Source organism: Aquila chrysaetos, chromosome 7, assembly GCF_900496995.4.
Source record: "Aquila chrysaetos chrysaetos chromosome 7, bAquChr1.4, whole genome shotgun sequence".
NCBI lineage: Eukaryota > Metazoa > Chordata > Aves > Accipitriformes > Accipitridae > Aquila > Aquila chrysaetos.
Window position 1 is genome coordinate 16,338,992 of NC_044010.1, and position 25,068 is coordinate 16,364,059.

Here is a 25,068-nt window from a genome sequence, read left to right on the forward strand (position 1 = left end):
TTCTCTGGTTTGAGACCCTCGCTAGTGTTTGGCTGCATGCCCGAGAGGCTGGGTTTCCCCTGCCTGGGATGTGCCCCTCTCAGCCTCCCACCGTGTCCCTGGCACCTGCCGGCAGGAGCAGCAGCATGCACCGGGCCACGCAATGCTGAAGGTGTGATGCCACACGGCAGCCGATATAACTGCAGCACTTGCCTCTGTGGCTGTGGCCAGCAGGCTCCTGGCCTCGGCTCCCGGCAATCTCGCTGCCCCTGCAAGCAGTGCTGGTAAGGGATCCCCCACATCTGGGTGCCTGCCCATGGGATGTGCTTACAGGAGAGCATTCCCAGCCGATTTCTGGCTGTGCAGTGATCCTTTGAGAGCCGATAAGCCGCCTGGGCTGGCTGTTAGGATGGAGGGTCTCCTGTCTGTGTAGCTGATGGGCTGGTGGGCATGCTGTGGGAGAGACATCTCGCTTGGGGTGCCCCACTGCACCCCGAGGCAGAGCTTGGTCAGCCGTCCTCGGGGAGCACTGTGCTACCCCAATCTGTACCTGAGGCATCGTGCTGCTCTCTGCAGCTGTGGAAAATAAATAGGTCAGGGGAGCTTCAGCCCTAGAAATCTGCCCCCATCCCTCCCTGGGGTCTGGTCCCTGACCCCTCTGTTAGCAGGGACCAAGCTACTCCACGCAACGAAGCGGGGGTCGTGAGGCAGAGGGTTAGCCTGTGAGCTGCTGTCGGACAGCAAAGCCACAGCTGGTAGCGTCGGGCACCTGGCACGCACACAGCGGCAGGAGGGGCCTTGGGCATCGCCTTGCCCGGGTGGCACGGGGCCGGGGTGCCGGCTGTCACCTCCCAGAGGCGTGTTACTTTTCTGTTGCACCCCGCTCCCCAACCTCTCCCTGCTGTTTCTAAGCGGAGGAAACCACTGCCGCCAGGCAGCTTCCTCCCAGCCGCTTTCAAAATAGCAGGCTGGCTGTTGCCATCACCTGCGAGAGCCCTCCACTGCCCTGCTGGGAGAGGACCCAAGCAGAGCAGTTTCCCATGGGGCTGGTGCGGTGCCCAGCGGCTGCCTGCCTTCTCCTCCTTCTGGGTGAGTGGCCTGCACCGTAGCAGGGACTTTCCTGGGGCAGGCAAGGGGGAGGTGAAGCACCCCCTCGGTGCGGATGGGACCTGTCCGGAGGGGTGGCTCAGCGGGGCGCCTTGCTGGGGCTGTGGGAGCCGGGATGCATGCTGGGGTGCCGTGGCCAGCGCCGCTCTGGCTCGGTGGCCATGGGAAGAGGTGCGGCGGCATGTTCTTCTTTTGGCACTGTGGTTTCATTCCAAAGCGATAGCCCGGACCCTGGCAGGGTTTTGGTGAGGGGATGTGCGTGCCCCTGTTGCATGGCTGCGGGGGTGTGGAGGGGGTTACCTCGCTTCCCCCCCTTTCCCTTGGGAGGGGGTTTCTGAATGTTTCTTAGGCTGTGCTGCCACCAGCTTTCTTCCCTGGTCTGGTCTCCACGGTTGGCTTTTGACTCAGTGCCCATGTCCTGTGGGCATTTTGCTCAAGTGTGTGTGCTGGGCACTAGAATGGAGCGAGTGTCACCACTGTGAGCTCTGCAGGAGGGCAGGGTGCACGGGTGGCCGTCGCCTCCCCAAACCCTCTGCAGGCAGAAATGGAGGGAGCCCTTGATGACTCCCGGTGCTCCCTGCCTTCGGAAGAGCTCTTGTTGGCCCCCTCTCCCACTCCCTCCCCAGTTTCTGTTCATGGAGCACCTCTGCAGCACCCCGCCTGCCGGTTCCTTCTGCTGTCCCGTGTCCCTTGGCTTCTGTGTTGTATCGTCTTCTCTGGCAGTGGTTGGCTCAGGCACCTGCTCACTTTTCCCCCAGCTTGTGCAGGACTTGAGTGCTTGGCCCTCTTAATTTTAACACACCACAAGCTTCCTCCAGTGACCTCAGCCTGGTTGCTGCTACCTCTGAACAGCTGCCTGAGAGATGCTCTCCAGCCATGAACAGGCTTGACAGCCCCCTGGCCATGATGCTGTGGTCTCTGTCGCGTGATCCCCAGTGTGCTAGGAGACAAGAAAGTTTGAAGGTTTATTGTTACAGGACTTGTTCTTACAGTTGCAAGGGGTGCAATGTCCCTTGGACTTCATGCTTCAAAGAACAAGACTGCACAGCAGTTCTTTCCAGTATTACATTGTGGTCGCGTATATGCCCAGACCCACTGCCGTTTTGGGTGTGCAGCCCTCGGGTAGCATATACCCCTGCAAACACTGCATGTGCCGACTGTTTGCCGGCAGGTTTGAGCACTGGCCAACGGGTGGTGACTGTTCAGAAGGGACCCCTCTATCGCGTGAGGGGGTCCCACATCACGCTGTGGTGCAAGGTGAGCGGCTACCAGGGCCCGGCGGAGCAGAACTTCCAGTGGTCCATCTACCTGCCCTCGGCCCCCGAGCGGGAGGTGCAGATCGTCAGCACCGTCGACCCCTCCTTCCCCTACGCCATCTACACCCAGCGTGTGCGCAGCCGGGGGATCTACGTGGAGCGGGTGCAGGGGGACGCTGTCCTGCTGCACATCACCGAGCTGCAGGACCGGGACGCCGGGGAGTACGAGTGCCACACGCCCAACACCGATGAGAGGTACTTTGGGAGTTACAGCGCCAAGATGAACCTCTCAGGTGGGTCCTGAAAGAGAGCCCTGCTCCCTGCCAGGCAGGGGTGCAGACAGGCTTCCACTGCCCCCACCTTTGCAGTGGGGAGAAGTGCTCGTCTCTGGGTCCCTGCCAGAGGGGCAGCTGGGGAAAGGGGTCATTAATGGGACTGGTGGGCACAAATTTTCCCCCTTCCTCTCCCCAGTGTGGGATTGCTATCCTACCCCTGGGTGGCCAAGGTAGGGTTGCCCACAAGTCCGCTTGCAGGTTGCTCTGGACGTTGCCTCCTAGCCAGGGCAAGGGAAGGGAGGGGAAGCCTCTGCTGTCCCATGGTCCAACTTTAACTTCAGCTCCTGACGCAGCCATAGCATTTCACAGCTAGGCACTTAGGAGGGCAGGAGTTTTCAGGCTCTCTGCGTTGGCTGTTGGTGTCCTCTTAGGTCAGGGTGTGGGACTTGACCCAAGCGGGGTACCCACAGACAGAGGGAGGTAGCAGCCCCTGCAGAGTGCTGGGAGAGGGAAGGCATTGGGGTGGAGAGGCAAAGGGAAAGGCCCTGCTGTGAGCTCACCAAGTCTACGTGGTGGTATGGTACTTCCACTTGGTATTCACCCTTTCCCTCCTTTATCCTGGTGTTGTACCAGCCTGCACTTGGGATTGTGAGGTGCTGGATGTTAATCTCTTTGGGGCTGCCTAATTAATACTGCCCGTAGTTTGACTGAAGAGGGTACTGCAGAGAGAATCACTGTGCTTTCTTCTCTGCTGAGGTTTTAACTACTTCACACCTTGGCGTAGGCTGATGGAAGCTTTGTCAATCAGCTACAAAAGATATTTCTCCTATGCTGTCAGATACTATAGGGCTGGCCGCGGTTTTGTAGTGGCCGGCAGGTTGCCCATTGATGATTTTTCCTGTGACCAGCTGCTCTCTGTGTTTCTCCCCTGTACTCAGTGATTGCAGACACCCTCTCGGCTTCCATGGCCCCCCAGGTCCTCACCCACACCGAAGGGGATGCGGTGGAGCTCACCTGTGAGGTGTCCAAGTCCACTGCCCAGCACACGCATCTCTCTGTTGGCTGGTACCATCTTCAGGAAGCAGGAGACCGCCGCGCCGAGGAGGTCCTCACCCTCTCCAAGGACTTCGTCTTGAGGCCAGGGCCCTCTTACGTGCAGAGGTTTCTGGCGGGGGATGTGCGGCTGAACAAGGTTGGGAACACCACCTACAAGCTCTCCCTTGGGGGAGTGGAGCTGTCCGACCGGGGGCAGCTGTACTGCGAGGCGGCCGAGTGGATTGAGGATCCTGATGAAACGTGGAAGGACATCTCCCGCAAGCAAACAGCGAGGACGTCGCTGGCGGTCATGAGCCAGGGTAAGGCCCTTGCAGACTCACATGTTGGCTCCAACTCTTTCGTGCATTCGAGGCTCTATAGCAGCAGCCTTCAGTGGCCTTTGCCTGCCTCCACCGCAGCCCAGGGACCCACTGGTGGGTCTGGCCGCCTTGGTTGGGCACTGAGGGGGGCGAGCAGGGCTCAGGGCCATGGCAGCCCTTGGTTTGGGAGCTGTTGGTACTTACTTCTTGCTTTGGAGGTTCGCACAGCCAAATCTCCGATGCGGGCAGCGATCGTGTAACCTCGTGGGACCATGCCAGGTGTTAGCAGAGAGAGCAGTGTGTGCCCGCAGCAGGCTGGCTCCTTGGCAGTGTTAAGCTCCAGTGTGCGGAAAACGCATTGTTAGATTGCCTCGAGGGTCTCGCAGGCTCAGAAACCGAAGCACATAAGTCAGCTGCCCATCGCGGTGCCTCGGCCACAGGCACTGAGGGACACAGGGATGCGCTGCGTGTGCTGCACAGCTCTGGTGTCTGCTGGAGGTGCCTTGTCTGTCCATGCTGTCACAAGTCTGCTGGCCTCCAGAGGAACTGTTGTTGCTGTTTTTTAAGCCATTCCTGTGTCTCCTCCTAGTAGTTTGTATATGGTAGTAATGGGACTGTGGGTCAGACTGTGATTTGAAGTCTAGCAAAATGTAGTATTAGGTATTTAGAAAGAGGAGACTTAGACCTGCTACCACATATGAGATGGATTAAAATAGGAAAGTTTGAAAAACAGGCTCTGGCCAGTGCTGCCCATCCACCCCTGCTCCACTTTGTCCCTGCCAGGCACCTCCTGTTCCCTCTGCCCAGCAGCTTCCCATGGCTTCTGGCATCTGCAGGCTCTGCATCGCCTCACCCAGGGCTGGTGGGAAAATCCCTCTCTCCCCACTGCCCTGGGATGGTTACAGCACTGTATGTTTGCTACCACTCCTCTGAGCACCCTGCCTGCCGTCCCTCCTGCTGCAAGCCTGTTCCTCGCTGTGGTCCCTCACCCTGCTCTTCCTCCTGCTGCGTATGGGTAGCTGTGCCCAGAGGAAGGGAAAATCTCTCTTTCCCACCAGTAAGTTTCACCTCAAAGGAGCCAAGGCAAGGCTGTGTCTAGTTGATGCTCTTTAACATAGGCAGTAGTATGCAAGAAAATGGGAGCAAGTCTCTCAGAAAAGATGCCCGGGGAGGTGGTGTACCATGTCCCCCATGCCTCGGGGCGGATGGAGGAGGCTGCAGAGCCAAGGTGGTGAGGGGAACTGGTGTCTTGTGGGAGGGTGGTGAGTCAGAGCAGGAAACCAAAGAAACGGATGGGTAAGGACCAAGCACCCTTTTTCTTCTGTTCAGAAATAGAGAAACTTTGTGAGAGTTTAATATTTGCAGTGTCATAGCTCTTAAGGGTAGAACGGAGGCGATGATGGTAAGAGGATAATATGCTGGTTGTATTGGAGCTGCTGGTGTTGCTGGGGGGAACGGTGGCAGGCATATGAGCCCTCCAGCACATCACATCTGCAGGGCTGGGGTCTCCCTCTAGCACCCTGTGAGAGAGCCCAGGCTGCGGGGCTGAGTGCCCCATCGCACCGGGAGCCAGCGACCACTCTGACCATGGCCAGCTGCTCCAGCGGTTTCTATAAACTCTCCAGCAAATATTTGGGAATGCCAAACATATCTGCAGCAGCTGGGATTCCTCTTTGCAAACTGTTTATAAACCAGTGTTTAAATTCACAGGGTACTCTTCTTTCAACAAATTATTCGAGCCCTTCCAGTGGCAGTCTGGGAGCTGCTCCGTTTTACCTCCAAAGTACAGCATGTAGTCTTGCCCCTCATTGTTAGACACGGAGGGCACCACAGTGACCCAAGGAGGTGGAGTGCTGTGAGCCAGACTACCTGCCCAGGGAGTCAGGGCTCAGCCCTACCTCCTGGTTTTTGGCTGTGCCACTGCTGTGAATGCCCTGCGAGGAAGGCAAATCGTATCATAGGACCTAGAGACAGGGTCCTTACCTCAGGTGTAGCTGACTGCCCAAGAGGGTCTGCCAAGGGGAAGATGACTTTGTGCTCCCCCTGCCGCTACCCTCTTTGCTCGGCACCTGCTGCTAGTTGGTATGGGGGGCAGGACAGGGACTAGGAGACCTCTACCTCCTCTTGCTTCCCTCCGACCTCCCCGTGATGTGACAAGTGTTGACATTTCTGCTTTCTGTAGGAACTAACCCAAAACCTCTCCACCGTGGAGAGCATCTCTTGCCCACATCCTGCAGCAGCCAGTGAGGGCTGCAGCATGCGGGACCAGCAGCATCAGATTCAGACAAGCAGCTTGAGTGCCAGCCCTCCACATACCTTCTCGCACCACAGACAGCAGATTTAAAAACACTACCGAGTGATAAAGCCCCTTTGTGCCCCTTTCTGGTTTACGGGATATATGTTACATGAAGCAGAACAGGAGGTGAGACAGAGCAGCCCCCTGCAAAAGCCTGTGCCCCTGGGTTAGGGCAGCCCTCGGTTTGGATGTCTGAGCTGGGGGAGTGGGGGGGGGGGGGGGGGGCTGTGGCCTGAGGCCGTCCTGGTGGGTGCTCTGCTCTGGGGGCGGGGGGGGTTAGTTGCTCCTGAAGCAGGGAGGTCAGCTCCTCAGGGCTCTGGTTCTTCCTCCACCTGCGACTGCTGGTTAGGGCCTGGAGCTGGCAACCATCTCCCCTTTCCATCCTGATGACTCTTCTAATGAAAGAAAAGGTTTTGATAGAGAATTCTCTCCCATTTCCCTCTGTATGGCCATTGGTGCTGCCAGGCAGGAGGGAAGCATGGCAGGGCCACCCAGCACCCTCTTTGTTTTTGGTTGCCCACAGGCAGAGACCTCTCCATGGACATCACTGCCGCTGAAAGCTCCCTTTCTGAAGGTGATACCTTGCAGCTCAATTGCACAGTGGGAGCCCAGAAAAGCAGCAGCAGGCACTTCCAAGTGCTTTGGCTCCTCAATGGCATGGAAGTGGCCAGGGTTGACCCCCATGGGATATTGATTTGGGAGGAAGAATATGAGGAGAGAGCCAAGCTGGGGCATCTCCGAGCATTCAAGCAAAGCAACACAGTTTATGTCCTTACCATCTATGAGGTGGGGCTGAAGGACAACGGTACGTACCACTGCTCTGTTTCGGAAGTGAATACTCCTGGAGACTTTCACAGCATCCAAACCAAACTGTCGTCAGGCATCCAAGTCAACGTGAAGCCGATAGGTTAGTAAATCCTAATAGCTGTTCTTCTGGGTAAAGCCTGCAGTGATCCTTGACTAGGGAGCTCTTCAAGTCTGGCCTCATCTTGGCAGGGGCAACATACCTGCTGTTTGCAGCAAGAGTGCAAATGTGCCATAGACTTTTAGTAGATAATAATAGGAAAAGCGCTTGCTCTGGCAAACATTAGCATGACAGATGCAGCAGCTGTCAACAAAGTGTAAACCTTTAGCTCAGTCTCTTTGCAATAAGTTTTGGGCAAATAGATAGAGTTCTGGGGAGGTTGGGTCCTCCCGTGTCGTTGGTACAGAAAATTGTGAGCAACACCTGTTGCTACTCCTGAGGATCACAGGATGACCCAGCAGAACAGGTACTTCTGGATGGGGTGGATCATTGCCATTTCCATCAGGGTGCTCTCTCTGTTTTGGTGGGATGACTTGCGAGAAACCAGTCTAAGAAAGATGAGTAGGAGACTCTTGGTTTCCTTGTCATAGCTAGACAATGACTATTCTGATATAGCAGGAGCTGCCTGTTGGGACTCTATTTCTTAAGTATTTCTTTATGTATCCATGTCCTAGAAAAGACATTAAAGAAGAAGAAAAAAACCCCAACAAAACCAAAGCCCTCTCCAAAGTTCTAAGAAAAGGCTGGTTGAAAATTTCAGGCAATTCCTTTCCTTTTCCAATGTCAGGATTTATCTAGTCTCTCCATTTAATGCCACAGTATCTCTGGCTTTCTCTGGGGAGCACAAAAACGTTCCCTCCTACCCAGTAACTGTTGTTTGCAGAGAGCCACATGCGCCTATCTGTGTCCACCAGCACGCCACAGGTCACGGCAGGAGACGCCTTGGTCCTCCTTTGTGAGGTGCAAGGAGCGACCAGCCCTGTGTCCGTGCAGTGGTGGCATCTGCCACCGCAGCACCCGGGTCCCCGGGTGCTGGTGGCCACCATGGAGCGGGACGGCACCCTGAGCCTGGGCGATGCCTACCGGGACAGCGGGACTCGAGGGAGCCTCCGGCTGGAGAAAGCGAGCTCCGGCGCTTTCACCCTGGTGATCCCCAACACGTTGGACGAGGGCGACAGCGGGCGGTACGGGTGCAAAGTGACGGAGTGGTCCCGAGGCCGGAGCTGGACGGAGGAGGGGGAGACAGCAGTGACAGTCAGCTCCATGGGTGAGTTGGGCCACCCCTATTTCTCGGCTTTCAAGCTGGTCATGCTGGAGGCAAGGCTGGAGAAGCGGGTGGACACGTGGTTAGGACAGAGGTCTGCTGTGCCCCAAGCTCCGCTACTGCTGCAGGGTGACCTGGGGCTGATTGCTTGGCCCTGGAGTGCTTCAGGTTCCTCATTTCTAGCAGGGTGCTTGGGTCCTCCATGAGGTGTTTTGGGAGAGACAAGTGGGACACAACAGCTAAAATGCCCAGAGACCTGAAAGGGAGTGGCTTGCTCAGCAGGTCTGTCTCCTTAACTTGAAATACAAAGTATCTGTCCTAGCAGCATAATTACTTACAGTAGTTAAGCTCAACAAAGGCACTTGATGAGTTGTATGGTGGCCTTTGTCAGACATACACCCCTGGTGCTGGCATCTGATCCCTTCTCCTGCCCTCCTGTCTGAGCGAAGAGCCGCTAACCTCCCTGGCGTGCAATGCCGTTTCTTCTTTTGATTGCTGGAACGGGTGCCTTTATGGAGTGGCAGCTTTTGGCTGTGATTTAGGGTGTTTTTCCTTTCTTATTGCTGGGCCCGGTGCCTGAGAGCACTGGTCGGGCCACAGGAGTCGTTAGGCTTTTGTGGAGGGTGGAAAGAGGCAGCAAACAGGGCAGCAGGATCAGCAGAGGATCCCTGGCTCCCTGCCACAGGGCAGGATGGGGAGCCTGGAAGAGAGGGTACTCCGGGTTGCCCAAGGGGCTGGGGGTGGGAGAGCGGGAGGCGAGGCAGGAGAGGGCCAGGGACTGTGTGGGGCTGGAAGAGCACAGTGCTACTTGGGGGAGAGCAGCACTGGCCAGAGGAGCGGCAGGACTGCTGGCTGCCGTGGGGCTGCGGTGGCTGCGGCAGCGGGGACGGCCCTACGTGGGAAGGGTGGCGGCAGGATGGCACGGGGCAGGATTTCTGTCCCGGTGCCAAGAGCTCTCTCCTCCTGAGCAGGTCTCGGTCTGCACGCCACGCTCACAAGCCGAATTGCCACTGTCAAATATGGGCAGAGTTTTGAACTCGTCTGCCAAGTGAGTGCCAGCTACACCCTCGAGGAGGTGCCAGCATCCGTGGGGTGGCTCTTCCAGCCCAGCCCACCCACCGGCCACTACCACGAGCTGGTCCGGGTCTTTCCCAGTGGCACTGTGGCCTGGGGAGCAGCGCAGCCACGCTTCCAGGGGAAAGCCCAGCTGACAAAGGCTGCCACGTCCTTCAGGCTGAGCATCCACAATGCCGCGGCTGCCGATGAGGGGACGTACCAGTGTGAGGTGGAGGTCTGGAGGAAGAACACCCGGCCGCTGGGGCAGCCGGCGGCCACCACCAGGTCCAATGCTGTGGGGATAAAACTGGTGCTGCCAGGTAAGCAGTGCCACGGGTGCTTCTTCAGCAGAGATGTCTCCTTCTGCAGCTTTAAATCTATCAAACATGACAACCAGGACCATAGATTATGCCAAGCATATGGGAATCAGCATTGCTACTAGGATTTTAAGCCTTGTTTCTGAGAAGAAGTAGTCCCCTCTAAGGAGCCCAGTTGAATGCTGGGGGTGTGAGGTACCTCCCATGGTGTGGGCTTCTGGGGGGCTGGAGGGTGGTAGAGAGAGGCAGGCCCCCAAAGCTGGTACTGGGATATGTCTGTGTCCCCCAAGCTTCCCCCAGTGTATTCGAGGTGCACTGAGAAAGGGCCAGGGCTCTCTGCCGTGCCGGGAGCCAGCACTGAGCTGCAAGGTGCTGGGGGCTCTGGGTGGAGGTGTCTCCTCCCAGGCACTGCTGGGCTGCGCAGCCGGGGGCCCTGGCCAAGGTTCCCTTTTATGGCCAGCTCTGCAGGCAGGGTCCGTGCTGCCGATATGCCTGACAGCATTGCGCGGGGAGCCTCATCCTCTTATGGAAGAGAGATGTTGTAAATACACCACAGCCGCCCAGCCAGCCCGCTGTGCGCCTGCTCCCTGCCACCCCTGGCAGCAGCACGGTGTCAGCTTGCCCTGCTCGTGGCTGGGGCAATGGAGGAATGGAAGCGGTTGTCCCAGGCAAAACCTTTGAGCCTGTGGAGGCAGGCGTGAGAATACAGGCTATTCTTTTTTCCCTCGTGTCTGTTCTGCCAGCAAAGGAGAGTTCTTGCTCTTTTTGAACGCATTAAGTGCTCCTTCCTCTAATCCTTGGATTTTTGGGATCATGACCCAGCGAACTGAAATCATGCGTTTTCCATGTTTTTCACTGCTGGGTTTGCTGTAGTAAGTTGGTACGTTTCCTTCCCTGTTTGGGCTTGTTTCCATGCTGCTCTCTCTCCTGCTCCGCTGCTGCTCTTTCCTCACCCCTGCAGAGCTGGGTGCTGGGGTACTCTGTATTACAACTGAGCTCCAGCCAGCTGGGGGCAAGGGGTCTGCAGGGTGGTACTAGGGGTGACAACGGACGGCGTCTGTGAGTAGTTGTACGTTAGTAGTGCAAATGGCATTAAGGCGAACAGGCATAACCGTAGAGCGCCTACACAGAGGAGATGGTAGCAGTGGAGCAGTGAGATACTACGACGTTTGGCTCCAAATGTATTGCAGCCGTTACTGGATACTGGGGTGCTGTAAAGATGGTGGGAATTGGGAGGGGATGATGTGCAATGGCAGGTGGCTGCTGGCTCTAGTGCCATCTCTCAGAAAGGCAGCATGAGCCAGTGAAGGATATTTGGGAAGGTAGAGAAGTAAGTTTGGGAAGGAAGCCGGCTCTAACAGCAATAGGATGAGGTGAAGCTGTAGAAAATGAAGTTGCACATCATGAAAATCGCCAACCTGTTTCTTCACATACAAAATCTTATGGCTGGAGACCACAGAGAGACTGGAGCTCTTGACTTTTGCTTCAGCACTTTGTTTACCACTCGGTGTCAGCCAGTGCTTAAGGAGTTTAAACGCTGCTGTGGATCTGGCCTGTAGCTTCAGACGGGAGGGACATACGTGAAAGGTCATAACAAGAAGGGAGGGAGGACAGGTCTTTTCCATTTCTGACTTCTTACGTAGTTCAGCATCTGACTCTTGGTGGGGTCCCATAATTAGTGCCCTCGGCAGGCAGATGCTGCCCAACCCTAGCAGGGATGCTCCCATCAGCCTCTCGGCGCAGCTGCCCGCGGTGCCTTCCCCCGGCTCCGGAGCGAACCACGGGGGGCTTTGCACTAGCAGCCGCTCTGGCTGGCCCGCGTGGGTCGCTGCAGCGGCCGTGCCCTTCCATGTGCTCTGCTGCTCCTGGGCTGGGCAGAAAGCGCAGCGTCAGCAGGCAGGGTTCACAGCGAGACGGGCAGCGAGAGGCTTGGCTTGGTTAATTAAATGGAAAATGAAAGGGAAAACAGCACCGTGTCTTTCTGTGCCAAAGGAAAAGGCAGGCAGCTGCTCTGCCCTTTTTGGTAATTGGTCTTTAGCGGTAGTGAGAAGAGACCTGGAGCTGAAACAAAGGGGCTTTGCAGTAAGTGCTCTGCTTCCTCTCGGGGTGATCTTCTCTGAGAGTGTAGCAGCAATTTTTCTTATCAAAATCAAGTGCTCACAGCAGTGGTTCCTGTGGCTCCTCTCTGAGCTCTAGTAGCTTTTGCTTCTCTGGAGTATTTTTAGGCCGGGCCGTACTCAAGCAAGAGGCCTCCTGCCCTGGGCTGTTTGCTGTCTCCTGTGCTGGCAGCCTCTCTGGGTTTGGGGAAAGGTCCTGGGGTTTACCTGCCTGCCCCTGACCACAGCAGCACTGCCAGGAGGAGCTCACCTGGAGAGAGATGCACGTTTTGGTCCAGCATGGCCCCACAGCTGACTTTCCTGAAGCTCCTTTTTGGTGGGAGAGGTGGCAGAACTGCTTGCGATGAGCGGCGGGGCTGCTCTGCCGGCATGCTCTCCTTGGCAGCTGCAGCTGGGGAAGGTACATCCTTGTGTCTGACACGGGAAGGCTGTCCCCGATGTCCACCACTTTCCTTGGTCCTGCCTACTCCTCTCCTGTGGCCTTTGAAGTGGGAGCAGTCTCCAGCTGAAATACTTGGGAGTATTTTTTCTTTCCCTTTGTCAGAGTTCACTTCTGGGTCCCTGAATAAAGCTCCTGAACTTCAGCAGGCTTGCTGAGTGATACTCCTCTGTACTGAACAGCTGAAGTTAAGAACCAAGTGTCTTATTTTTTCCAGTGTGATCAGTTCACCTGTCACGGAAACTCAGGATGGCTGAGGTTGGCAGGGACCTCTGGAGGTCATCTGGTCCAAGCCCCCTGCTCAAGCAGGGCCACCTAGAGCAGGTTGCCCAGGACCATCTCCAGACGGCATTTGAATATCTACAGTGTCCCTCCCTGAAGATTTGTGCTTCCTTAGAGCTGGCTCTGGACTGGGTGTGCTTTTAAGTACTGAAGTTGGACGACATTGGCTTCCATCTGTTTCCTAAGTGCGCTCAAGTCTGCTTGATCTCTGCATATGTGGATCTGATTAATTGCACAGCTTCCCAATTAGGGTAATTGCTTTCCTGTCTCTTCTGCTTCTTGCCCTTACCTGTTTCTTCAGAGCAGCAAAGGTGCACTGTGAAATGCCGGACAGGACTTTGTTGATCCCTTGGGAGTGGCCACCTCCCAGACTTCCCAGTGAATGTTGCTGCTGAAATCCTCACCACTGAGGTGAGGCAGTAAGCAGATACTGGGACTTGTGCAAGTCCCACTGTGGAGGAAACTGTCAACCTTTTGGTGACAATGTGTCCGTCTGCAGTGTAGAGGGAAGAGGAAGGAAGAACAACAGGGTGCAAAGAGAGAAGAGCAGCATAAGTGGACGTGAGCAGAGAGGTTTTGTTGGCAAATTTGAGATGGGGGCAGAGGCCCACATGCAGGGGTGTCAAGAGCCATCAGTTGGGATATTTTGCATTGACTGGCCTCAAGAGAGGTGGTGATGGCCTCTGAAGTGGATTGCTTGAGTTTTTCAAGAAGAAATGCTTGAAGGAAGGGGAAATGCGTGGGCTGTCTCCTGTGGTGTCCCTCTTCCCCACCAGCCCCTGTGGGAGAAGCTGCAGCTGCCTCCTGGTCCATAGGCCCTCTCCATAACTTGCTGCCATCGCATCCCTCGGGGAGGTGTTGCAGAGGAGGGAGCGCCCTGCTGAGCCTGCGGCCGAGGGCAGGGGGCTGGGATGCTCTGCAGGGGCATCTCGGTGTGTCCTCTGCAGCCCGTCCCCGAACCAGCACCCAGCGGCTGAGCTGAAGGGAGCTCGGCTGCGCCCAGCCTCCACGGCACAGGGCGTCCTGCTGCTCAGCTCGTACGCAAAGAAAATGCTGAGAGTGGAAGCTCAGCCTACAGTCACTTAAAAGCCTGATGGTGTCTCGTGCTGAGTAATTTCTGTCTACCCACAGGTAGATAGCCGTGTGTACTTCTTCACATGACTGCTGACTCCATCTGACAGAGGTGGTGTCTCAGCATGGAGGGGAGGGCCGAGATGAAATGCAGGTCGTTGGAGGCCCTTCAAAGAGACGGGTTTGCAGCCTTTCCACTGCTGGAGGAGAAGGAAAGGCACCAGCAGCACGTGAGGTGCAGGGGGAAGGGGGCCCCTCAAACCAGCAGCAGCACAGGCACATCGGGAGCAACTGTGTACCCTGCAGGGGGGCAGAGCTGCAGGCAGCACTGCAGCTCTCCTCTCCTGAACTGCTCGGTGCTAAATTGAGCAATTGCTAGGTATAATCACAGCGGATGTTCAAGACCGTGTTATGTGGTTTCCGATTAATAACCACAGCAAACACCGGAGATGGTGACTGTTAGTGAAACCCATGCAGGCTCTGTAGCCTCTCTGAGATAAGACACTTGTTCACAGTCTCCAAAGCCGCAGGCTGGTTCTATCGCTTATGTGTGAGCCTGCCGATAAAAGCAGTGGTAGACGGACACATTTGCTTCAGACAGAGGCTTTGCCTCCAAGCTCTAACACAGCGGCTGCCTCTGTCCCATGGTCCCTCAGGTGTCTCCTCTGCTGCTCCTCTGCCCAGTAGCACCCAGTGATTCCCCACCACAGTTCAAATAAGGGTGTGTGGATTTTCTCTTTCCCTCCTTCCCCCACCTCCCTGCTCCAGCATCCCTAATGGGTCTTTGTCCCTTGAGCACCGTCTTCCTCCCTCCTCTTTCTGCGGGTCTCTCAGACCAGCCTTATTCCTGTCCTTGCCAGCATCCCTGTATGGGCAGCTGCAGCCAGCATGATTATTTTGTTTCTCCATTTAGAAAGCAAGCTTCGTGTAGCTACGAAAGAAAGCTCTGTGGAGACTGTCAGCGGTGCCGACACAGCCATTGAGTGCAGGATCATGTTTGCCCAGAACAATTCTCAGTTTGCCATTACCTGGTACCTCCTACCTTCTCCTCTGGCAGATGCAACCCCCCTGCAAATCCTAAGGGCCAACTACAGCAGCATACTGGAATACGGGGCTGAGTTCAGCTCTCCTGCACAAAAGTCCCGGTTTCTGAGCCAGAGGGTGTCCAGCAATGTTTTCTGGCTGCGGATACTCTCTGCAAACCCTGGGGACCAGGGAAGGTACTACTGTGTAGTAGAGGAATGGCTCTGGCTGGTGGATGGCTGGTACAAACTTGGAGAGGGAGCATCGGGAAGCACCATGCTGGAGTTCAAGCTCCCAGGTAAGCAGGTGGTTTTCTCTCATATAGGTGCTGCTGGAGAAGGTTGGATCAACTTACGATGGGGCCCGTGCCAGACCTCTCCTAAGCTAGCAGGGCTTAGTAGAAGCAGTGGCTCCTGCATTGGATCTGAGACTTAAGGATGCAGGAGGTGTCAGTGCTTCTCAAAGGGAAACAGGGAATTAGGAGGATTTACCACATCCTCCCAAACCAACCAAGCTGGTATTTTTGCCACTGGCAGGTGATGTCTAATACTTCATAACAAAGCGAATCGTGGCATTTTCTTTTCACTCCATCACATGGTGCGCTTGGTTGGTTGTACAGTGCTGTGAATAGAGAGGAAGCCATTTCGTGGTGCTCCTGAGCATCCTGAAGCAAAATACTCTTTTCCTTACCCTGCAGCACATTGCTGCTGAGAACAAGGCTGAAGGCTCAGCTGCTCCCAGCTTTGGCACTGCACCGCTGGGGTGCACAGTGGGTCTCCCTGGCCCAGTTCTTCCCTCTCTCAGCCTCACTTGGCTTATGGGTTGTAGCCCTAAATAAAGTGGATCAGAGAATTCCAGCTTCCTAAATAGCTTTTGGTCCAAAGGATGCCTTATCACTTGCTTGGAGGGGGTGGGAAGTATTACAGCAGAGGGTTGTGAACAGGGGGCAGAGATGATGGGGAGGAAGGAACACCCCAGGGCGAATGAGTCACGGGAGCAAGGGTCCTGTGGGTGTCCTGCAGAGGCTCTTGCAAGAGCCTATCTCAATCCCCCCCCCTTTGCTCCAGAAGATTTCTGTCAGCCTGCGGGCACAGGCAGGAGCATTTCTATGGCAGTGCAACGCTGCAACCTGTCTTTCTGCTTGCATCCTAACCCCCAGGGCGTGAACTGCAGCTGGAGAAAACCAACCGCAGCATCTCAGTGAGGGAGGGTGAGGAGGTGACGCTGCACTGCCTGCTGCGAGGTGCCCACCTGCCCGCCACCCACCTCTCGGCCACCTGGTTTCGGGGAGAGGAAAGCAGACGCGTCAGGCCCCTGCTCACCCTCCACCATGACGGTGCCATCGAGTACCCCGTGGAGAGCCTGGCCAGGAGGCTGCACCTCCGCCGCCCCACCACCGGCGACTTCAGCCTGACGCTGCGCAGCGTGGAGGAGGGCGATGCGGGGGTCTATCACTGCCAGGTGCAGGAGTGGCAGCAGCAGAGCAAGGGGAAGGACTGGGCTCTGCAAGCCTTGGCGCGCTCAGGGTACACCCGGCTCACTACCATCCCGCCAGGTAATGCTGCCGGTTGCGAGGGGCAGCTCACCCCACACCGGTTCCCCCTTAGCCATACTGGGATGGGGGGGAGGATAATGGCAGCTCTCTGCTGGCAATGCTGGCTGCAATGGCAAGATTGCAGAGGGGCCAGGAGGACTTGCTAAGGGATTGCAGAAGGGGTCAGTGCTGGGGAGATCACCAGAGCTGTGTTGGGAGCCGTGGGAGGGAGGAGAGCCCTTCGAGGGACACATGCTATGGACCTGGTGGGGGGAGGCAATGAGATCCTGTTCCCAGTCCCCTTGATCTGCCAGTGGCTGAAACCGGGTGCTTGGCATTGTAAATGCCAGAGGTGGTGGTCAGATGAGATACCAAGAGCTCCGACTGTGAGGCATGTGGCCCAGAGGGTACCACCGAGTGCACTTGTGTCTGCAGTGCTTTGTGGCTTGTGGGGTCTCTGCGGGACCGTGGGCAGAAACCTCTGCTCTCAGTTGTGCCATTGGGGCCAGAATGCTAACTGTTTTGGGGAAAAAATTCTTGGTGTGATTTTTCTGGCAAGTCCGTCTCCAGCAAGGTCTCTAAAAACAGCCTCTGTCCTCTTGGGGTGAGTTGGGGTGCATGCTGGGTGCAAAGATAGAGCTGGATTCTTGTGGTTTAACCCCAGCCGGCAACTAAGCACCATGCAGCCGCTCACTCACCTCTCTCACAGTGGAACGGGGGAGAGAATCAGGAGGGTAAAACTGAGAAAACTTGTGGTCTGAGATAAACTCAGTTTAATAGGTAAAGCAAAAGCCGTGCACACAAGCAAAGCAAAAGAAGGAATTCATTCAGCACTTCTCATCGGCAGGCAGGTGTTCAGCCATCCCCAGGAAAGCAGGGCTCCACATGGAACAGTTACTTGGGAAGACAAACCGCCATAACTCCAAATGTCCCCCCTTCCTTCTTCTTCCCCCAGTTTTATATGCTGAGCATGATGTCCTATGGTCTGGGATATCCCTTTGGTCAGTTGGGGTCAGCTGTCCTGGCTGTGTCCCCTCCCAACTCCTTGTGCCCCCCCCAGCCTACTCGCTGGTGGGGTGGGGTGAGGATCAGAAAAGGCCTTGGCTCTGTGTAAGCACTGCTCAGCAGTAACGAAAACATCCCTGCATTATCAACACTGTTTTCAACACAAATCCAAAACATAGCCCCATACTAGCTGCTATGACGAGAATTAACTCTATCCCAGCCAAAACCAACACAATTCTGCATGCAGAATTTTAAATAAAAGCAAAGGTTTCAGTCAGGCACACACAGTGTGTTTAGGGAGGTAACAGGCAGGAGAAAAATACTCTCTTCTTGCCTCTTTGGGGAAATAGGAGGCTTGGATGACCCATGTGGAGTTAAAAAGATGAACTGTGAAATTGTTCATGTTGCACTTAGCCGAGAGGATCCTGCAGTTCTTCTCATGCCTTCAGCCCTGGAGTTGCCGTGCCCAAAGCCAGCCTGGGTGCCAATGTGCAGTTATAGCTTCTGCAGGAGTTACCAATGCTGACCGATGTGGAAGAGCTCAGGGCACCCTGTAGAGCCCTCCCTTGTGCCTGCTACTGTCGCAAGCAAGCATAGAGCCTGCTTGCATGACGTTGCACCTACAGCAGAGCTAATCTGGATTTAATTGCACAGGGAGGCACTGATAGTGCTTCATTCCCCTGCTGTTATGCTCCTGCTGTTGTCCATCATGGCTCCCTCTAGCACTCAGAATTCTCCTTCATCAGCTCCCCCTGTCTCTTGTTACCCATTACTGGTAGAGTAACCATTACTAGATTGCTCAGTAACTGCTAGAAAATTGTCCTTCAATTTTTGTATAAGTGTTTTTGCCAAGTGGTTTTCATGGCTTTCACAAAATCTAAGACATTATCTGGGTGGTTTTGGGTTTTTTTTTTTGTGCTTGTATGTTTCTGTAATGACGCAGGTATCTCAGAATGCCCCTCTGGCTCATGAATTTCAATGTTTTGGAGTTTTCCAAGGGGTAATGACACAGCCATGTGCAAGTGTACCCATAACCAGGAGTAACTTCAGCTCTAATCGCTGATGCTGCCTTTTAGGATACCTCCCTAGTACTATACAGGCATTCATGTAGTGGAGACTTCTCCCTGTCTTCCTATGGGAGAGTAAATGTTGCTTCCATCTATGCGGATGGGGGGCAGAGCTTCAGAGGTAGAGAGGTGAAAGCCAGTTTCACAGCCAGGAGTAGCCCCCAGGTTGGTTCATCCCTCACCCACCAGGCTGTGTGGGTCCCCACGGACAGCTTCAAATCAGCAGACCTGCATGCTCAGCATGGCTCTGCAGAGCAAGCGTAAAAATCTGCGCGTGGGTCTTCAGTAAAAAGGAGAATTGAGGAACACCACTTTAAGATGGATAAAACAGACCCAAAGGAGTTGGCATGACCTTTCATGATAGGCCAGGTGCATCTGAGGTCAGTCTGTGGTGTTGAAGCTACATGTCAAGTGAGGAGATTTTGATGGCCAGGATTAATGGGTGTTTGTAAGGAGCCCAGGACAAAAATGGAGAGGCTGCAAATGAGAGCTTTTCAGCTAGCATGGGACTTATCAAACATGGTTTTGTGAAGTACCCAGAGGGTACACCAGCAGTACAGGCAGCCCCCACCTCAACTGGGGAGCTATTCTGCAGGAGCTGCCAGGGATGGGGCTCACAGCTGCCTGCAGCTAAGCGTGGCTGAAATTTGGTAGCAGAGCCGCAGAAGCAACGAGGGGCAGGCATCTGGGGAAGACAGGGACCTCCTTGATCTGGTTTCCTTTGCTTTCCTCTTGTCCCTCCTTGTTCAGTGGTGCAGCCTCTGGCAGACCTCCACCTCACCTCGCTGTCACTGGTGTTGGGCAGGGACCCAGGGGGTAAAGGGTATGTGGCTTTTCCTTACTGAGCCCAGCCCAGAACAGGTTAGCTGAAGAGCCATGCTGTTTCTGTTGGGATGTTTCAGCTGAACGAGTTGGGGCCCTATCTGACCTCCCAAAACAAGAAATTGAGGCAAATTACCTGGTTTCTCTCCCCCTTCTCCTCAGGTAGCCTGTATGAATTCTTAAAAATTCATGGTAACTGTTGAAGATTGAGAGAAAAGTGGTAAGAAGATAACCTATAGAAACAGTAGGGGAGAGAAACTCAAACTAGCTTGGGGCCTCACTTTTTTTTTTTTTTCTCTTTTACTCCAGAGTCAACTGTTTTGTCTAGGATCTGCTCATCCCCACCGCTGCTGAACTTCATCCTCTACTTACCGCTGGTTCTGATCCTTCTCCTGGCCCTTGTTGTCTTCTGCTTGTACTTCAAATTCGGAAAAAGCAAGAAGGGCAAGGTCACAGGAGACCAGCTGATGGAACTGCAAGGAGCTGGAGGGGTCAAGAAAACTTAGCTGATCTATAATGGCAGATGTAACTTGAAGGAGTAGAGCGGGACACCTGAGAAGGACTGAGTACTGGGAGAGGTGCTTTTTATTGTTTTGTAGTAGCTCTTGCAATGAATCCTTAAAACTGCGTGTTTACTTGCAGTGGAATGAAGTGGCTTTGAATTACTAAGCAAATAGTTTTTTCATAACAGGTGTTCCTGTCTTTTATGTTAGGTGCCCACCTATTTCACACTCTGGTCATTGTGGTATATTTGAGGTCCTTGCAGTAGTATGTGTCTTCCACTGTGGATGGAAGTGGTGTTACTCTCTACAGGTATAAGGGGAAAAAAAACAGCTCTCTTTGCACTGCAACACAAAGGTATCAAATTGCTACTCATTTTAGGCGACTTGAAAAAAATCTATGTGGTGTGCAGGCTAAAAAAAAGCGGCAGAGCTGGAAACAGAGTATTGGTGTCCAATTTAAGTCATTGCACTTGCCTTTGTCCACCCTTTGCTGGAGAAGCTCTCAGACACTGCTGTCCCCTCATTCTGGGAGCACCTGTGCCCAAAATGCATCTTCTCTGAAAGGAAATGGATCACAAAACCTGTCACAGGAATATGAGGACTGAGCAAGGCTGGCTGGGGCTGAAGAAAGTTCAAAGCAGGGGTACCATAGCCATCCACAAACACTGAATCCTGTTGACCCAGTAAGGGACTTGCATGGAGTCTTGGATCCCAGAAGGAAGAAGCGGACACCAAGCCATCTTGGAGATGAGTGTACAAAGACTTTCCAGCTCCTTCCTTTGCTGGGACTGCTGTAGAAGACAGCATCCAGCCCCTCATGCCGAAGCTGCATGGCTGGGACCTGGTATTAGACACCTCTCAATTGTACCATGTAATAAAAAAGCCATGTGTGCGCTTGCAGGGCAGCTCCTCTATGCTCTGGAATCCAACTCAGGCTCACCTTTTCAAGGCTGAGGAGCTCTGCTACCTGAAGGCTGGCTGGCTGATGCATTAGAGGAAAGGAGATTTCCATCCCATCTCTATGAGTCAAGGGATACTCAAGCCCTAATTGTGCAAAGTGGGATGTGGTCCCAGCAAGTTGTAAGGTCAGGCATCAGGGTGATGATCAAAGCACTGTCCTCAGATAAAAGCAGCTGTGTGGAAATCATGGCAGACACTTATGAACTTGCTTCCTTTGACTGGAGGGAGGGTTGGAGACACCACAGCCCCTCTAGATGAACTGTTCAAGTCCTTCACTTTCCTTACAATTAGAAAAGCTGCCTGCCCTGTATCCCGAGGAACTAGGAGGTGCTTCCTTCCCTTTCTCCTTGAAAAAACACTTTTTGCATAATTTTGAAGACTACTGCTCTTGTTTCCCTGCTCAGCCTCCTCTGTCTGCACTGGCTGGCTCCAGTTTGCTCAGCCTTTCCCTGTGGGTTATGTTTCCTGGACCTCGTGCAGCTTTTCTCTTTGTTGCCCTGACCCCAGCTGTCTCTCCTGTGGCATGAGTGCTCAGAGCCGCACGTGGGGCTCTCTGCAGAGGTTTCCTCCCCGCCTTGTGGGTTATGTCCCGTTTACATATCCCAGTAGGATGTTTGATTTTCTGTGTGCGTGTGACAACGTGGCACTGTTTGCGCTTGGCTCACAGTTGGCAGGCTCCTTTCCTGCAGATTCCCTGTCTAGCAAGTTGTTTCTCCGCTGTGTGTTCAGGCTGTTGACTTTTCCTATCTAACTGAAGCACTGTTTGCATGGGCCTGTTGAACAGCTTTCTGCACCAGTTTGCAAAAGATCCTGCTGTCTGTTTGTCTTAGTCCTGTCTCAGTAATGGTTTAATTCGTGGACCAGTTTCAGTCTGTTTTGACAGAGAAGCAGATGCTCCCAGGACATTAAACTCCTACATGTTTTGTGGAAAGTGGTAGCCGGATGAAGGAGAGGAGGCAGGCGAGCTGTCCCACCAAGGGAAGGCTGCAATGTGAGTTGCCTGACAGCCAGCCCTGAGCCAGTCATACACTGGCTGCCTGGCATCCAGCTCGTAATTAGGGGACACAGAAAGGAGATGTAGGTGTGTTAGGGTGTGAGAAAGGAAAGAAGGAACCATTTTTGACCATAAACTATTAACAATTAATCTCTGCATGTAGTTTATCTATCAATTTTGTGCTGTCCTCCTGTGTTTTTGTTTGGATTGTTTCCTTAGCTTCCCATAGGACTACTTCTTGCAGGGGAGATTAGGTAGGTCTGACATGCTCTGTTTTTGTTCAGAACAAACCAAAAAAAGTTTATTTTCTTTTTTTTCTTGCATTCTTCTAGGTGCTTGTAATTACTTTGTCCCTGCATCTCCCTGAGGATTGCAGTTAAGAAGATGCAGGTGTTCAGTTTCCCCTTCTTTTTAAAAATAATTTTGCCCTTTTCTTGTTACTCGGTTTCTCGCACTCCTCAGGTGTTACCACAGCAAACCACTAACAGATGGCTTGACAGCCCATTCTTTATGTGTCTTAGGATGAACCTCATCAAGACCAGCCTTCTGCTCAAAAATCAAACTTATTTAGGTTGCTACTCATTACCAGACTGCTGGGGTGGTGGCGTGGGACAGCCCCTACCCTGCTGCCATGGTCACGTGTGCGGGTCAGTCTCCGTAAGCTGTGCAGGCTCTGAGAGTGACCTGGTTGGGTTTGGTGCATCCCCCAAGCCCGCGCTGGCCCCTTGCTCGGCCACCTCGGCACTGCGTTGCAAGTCTGTGGAGGCATCTTTGCTGCCACCTGATCTTCATGTAAAAAACTGCAGACTCTACTGCAACACGAGATTTTTGTGTCTGGTAGACTGGGGGAAGAAAGTGGGCAGAGAGAGGGAGGTCTCCCCATCAACAGGGTGCTTTCTTCTTCTGTCCCGTTTTCGCTCAGTTAACCAGAGGCCCATGGAAGTAGCAGCTTTCTATTCACACAGGTTTAGAGGTTTTAATATAAGTTTGTAAAGCATGTCTAGGGCCTTGATAAAAGGGTCTGCAAGAAAAATGTGTGGTTTTGCAGTGGCGGGGTTTTTTCCTCTCTATTTTTTTTCTGGCTTTGGTGGGTCACTGCCAAACCTTTCGGCTATATGTTTTAAGATGTATTTTTTTCCGTGAGTGAACTTAGAAAGAGTTGTAACTTATCACAGCAAAAGCTCCAAACCAGTCCTATTTTTAAAGAGAACATTTCACTCAGCTGAGGTAAATGTATGAGAGGGAGAGAGACGTGTGTATGTGGTGGGTCAGGGGATGGTGTTGATTTTGCTGTTGGGGCTCTTGGCCACCTTCACCCACCCCCGTTGCCACCTTTTTTCCAAGTCCAGCCTCTGATGTAAATTAGAACAGCTGATAAAATATATATTTAGCTGTTACAGCCCCGTGGGGGAAAACAGTGCGATAGCGCAGACCCTGCGGCACAGCAGTGCCCCTGTTGCACCCCGTCCCCCAGATACACCCTTGCCCGGGGAACGTCCTGTGTGAGGGCAGCGTGCGGTGGGAAGGTCCAGGGTCCTTTCATAGGTTTTAAAGCAGCTTGAAGGGGCTACAGGGCAATGCAGAGCTGGCTCCGAGAAGAATTAATCCACTGGGAAGCAGTTGAATGGGGCTATAGAAACACGAGAGCTGTGTTGTGCTCTTGTGTTTCTATAGGAAGGTATGGAAACTATAAGGCAAGGGGAGAGCAGCGCTGCCTCCCAGGCAAGCCAGCACAACCTTGCAGCTTGGCAGACCCCCACTGTTCAGAAGATGGATGATGCGAGGGCAGGACGGGTGGGAATATAACCCCGGTGTTGCGTTGCCTTCCTGGAATGCTTTTATGGCACCTGCCTCTGGGCAGGAGCAAAGCCAGTGCTCAGTGACCACTGGGGCAGCTCACCCAACACGCAGTGGGACAAAGGATCACACCAGTGACTCTCACCTGAAGATGGGTGTACTGAGGACCTTTTGCTGCAAGGCTCCTCTATCCTGCGAGGTGGGAGGGTGGGTGATGAGTTAGTAGCTGTGGAGGAGCTGTGGGAAGTGGCTTGCAAGCAAGGAGGTACTTTGCATCCTCTGGCAGCCGATGGCTCAGGGTTTCCTGGCCTGCCCCACTGCCTGGGAGCAGAGGGCACAGCAGCAGCGTGCTGTCCTGTACTGCCAGGGCAAGGTTGTTGAGGAAGGTTGCCAAACTTTCAAGGAATGCTTCCAAACAAATGACTTGGATTTCTCCTGGGATGTCCCCTCTCAAGCAGCATCTCTTCATTCCTCCCTATTAAGTCTAAGTTGGTTTTGAAATTTGACATTCAGTTTTCTTCCTGTGATACAATATTTAAAAACTGGAAATAAAAGATGCAGTTTTGACATGTGCTTTGGTCTCACTTGGTGCTATTTTGCATTCCAGCTGGTTCCCGCAGCCCCTGCTTGTTTCGCGTGTCCTTCGGCCTTGGGCTTTGGCACCTAAGACAAAGCAGAACCTCTCCTAGGACTCTAAACCTTCCTTAACACCAAGAAACTGCTGTATCATATCTGCCTACTGCTGTTTTTTTGGTCCTTCTCCTCCAATCCTCTGCCTCCTCCCTCTTTTCTTCCAGCAGATATTATGGGATTACAGTGTTGTTACAAAGGGCAGGAAGAAGCAGTCCTTGCCCTAGAGCGATGCTTTCCAAGGCAGAAGCAGTACAAACCATGGGGCTCAAGGTGGGAAGGATGTGTGAGAGGTAATGTGGTATCTGGCTTGCTTTGCTACCGCAGCAAGCAGGAGGGACCAGCTCAGCGTCCTTTCAGCCAGCTGCACTCACCAGCAAAGAGGCTGGTTGTGGGACTGACAAGATTAATAGTCCCCTACCTGCTCGGGCATTTAAAAGAAAAACCCAAACCCCCAAAAATCCCTTTGTGGGCATCATTTAAACCAAACACAAACATGTTTCCCTAGCAGCTCCTATTTAGAAACGCAAACTGGAAAGTACCAGACACTACTTGCTTCTGCAATCCAGACAGGAAACAGAATACCACAAGCAACAAATTTGAGCATGTGCTCATCTGGGCTTGCTTTCATTCATTCATTCATTACATTTTTTCCTGTATGTTTCTAAGGAGAGTTATATGTTTATAAGTGATGCTGGCAGGGAGCTGAGCCCTCCTCTACAGCCAGTGCTAGCGAGCTCTCCAGGGACGCGTGGGCGCAAGCTCACTACTGCCATTGCAAACTTCTCACCTCCATCAGCAGCTTTATTTAAAAAGAATAATCCAAGCAAGGGCTATTTTGTCTTTTAATTGACACTGTGCTCATTCCCCTGCAGGCACTGGGTGCAGGTTGTGTGCCTGGGCTGCTGGGCAAAGTGAGGGGAGAGGGAAGGGAGCTGCTCCTCCGGCATCCCTGGAACCTGCCCTCATGATGGGTGCTGTCCTCAGACTCCTCCTTGGGGACCATCATGAAGGCAAAGCGTGGTGGAGGCGGCTGCGAAGCAGGGGGTGACCTGGTCTCCGGTCTTCTGCGTGCTGTTACCTGCTGCTTGTAGGGTTGGGAGGAGCATTCGTT

At 53.8% G+C, this 25,068-nt stretch overlaps 1 protein-coding gene across 2 annotated transcripts; it reads left to right on the forward strand.

Moving 5' to 3' along the window:
- Window positions 1–861: 861 nt before the first annotated feature.
- LOC115343940 (immunoglobulin superfamily member 2) lies at window positions 862–23,897 on the forward strand. Of its 2 annotated transcripts, XM_041124992.1 has the most exons (9): window positions 862–1,068; window positions 2,258–2,635; window positions 3,556–3,972; window positions 6,792–7,175; window positions 7,957–8,340; window positions 9,309–9,713; window positions 14,533–14,940; window positions 15,802–16,197; window positions 19,380–23,897. In XM_041124992.1, the coding sequence occupies exons 1-9, from the start codon at window positions 1,020–1,022 to the stop codon at window positions 19,574–19,576; spliced, it is 3,018 nt and encodes a 1,005-aa protein (XP_040980926.1). In that variant the 5' UTR covers window positions 862–1,019; the 3' UTR covers window positions 19,577–23,897. The 2 variants fall into 2 exon arrangements, with proteins under 2 accessions (XP_040980926.1, XP_040980927.1); XM_041124993.1 differs by lacking the exon at window positions 7,957–8,340.
- Window positions 23,898–25,068: the final 1,171 nt, after the last annotated feature.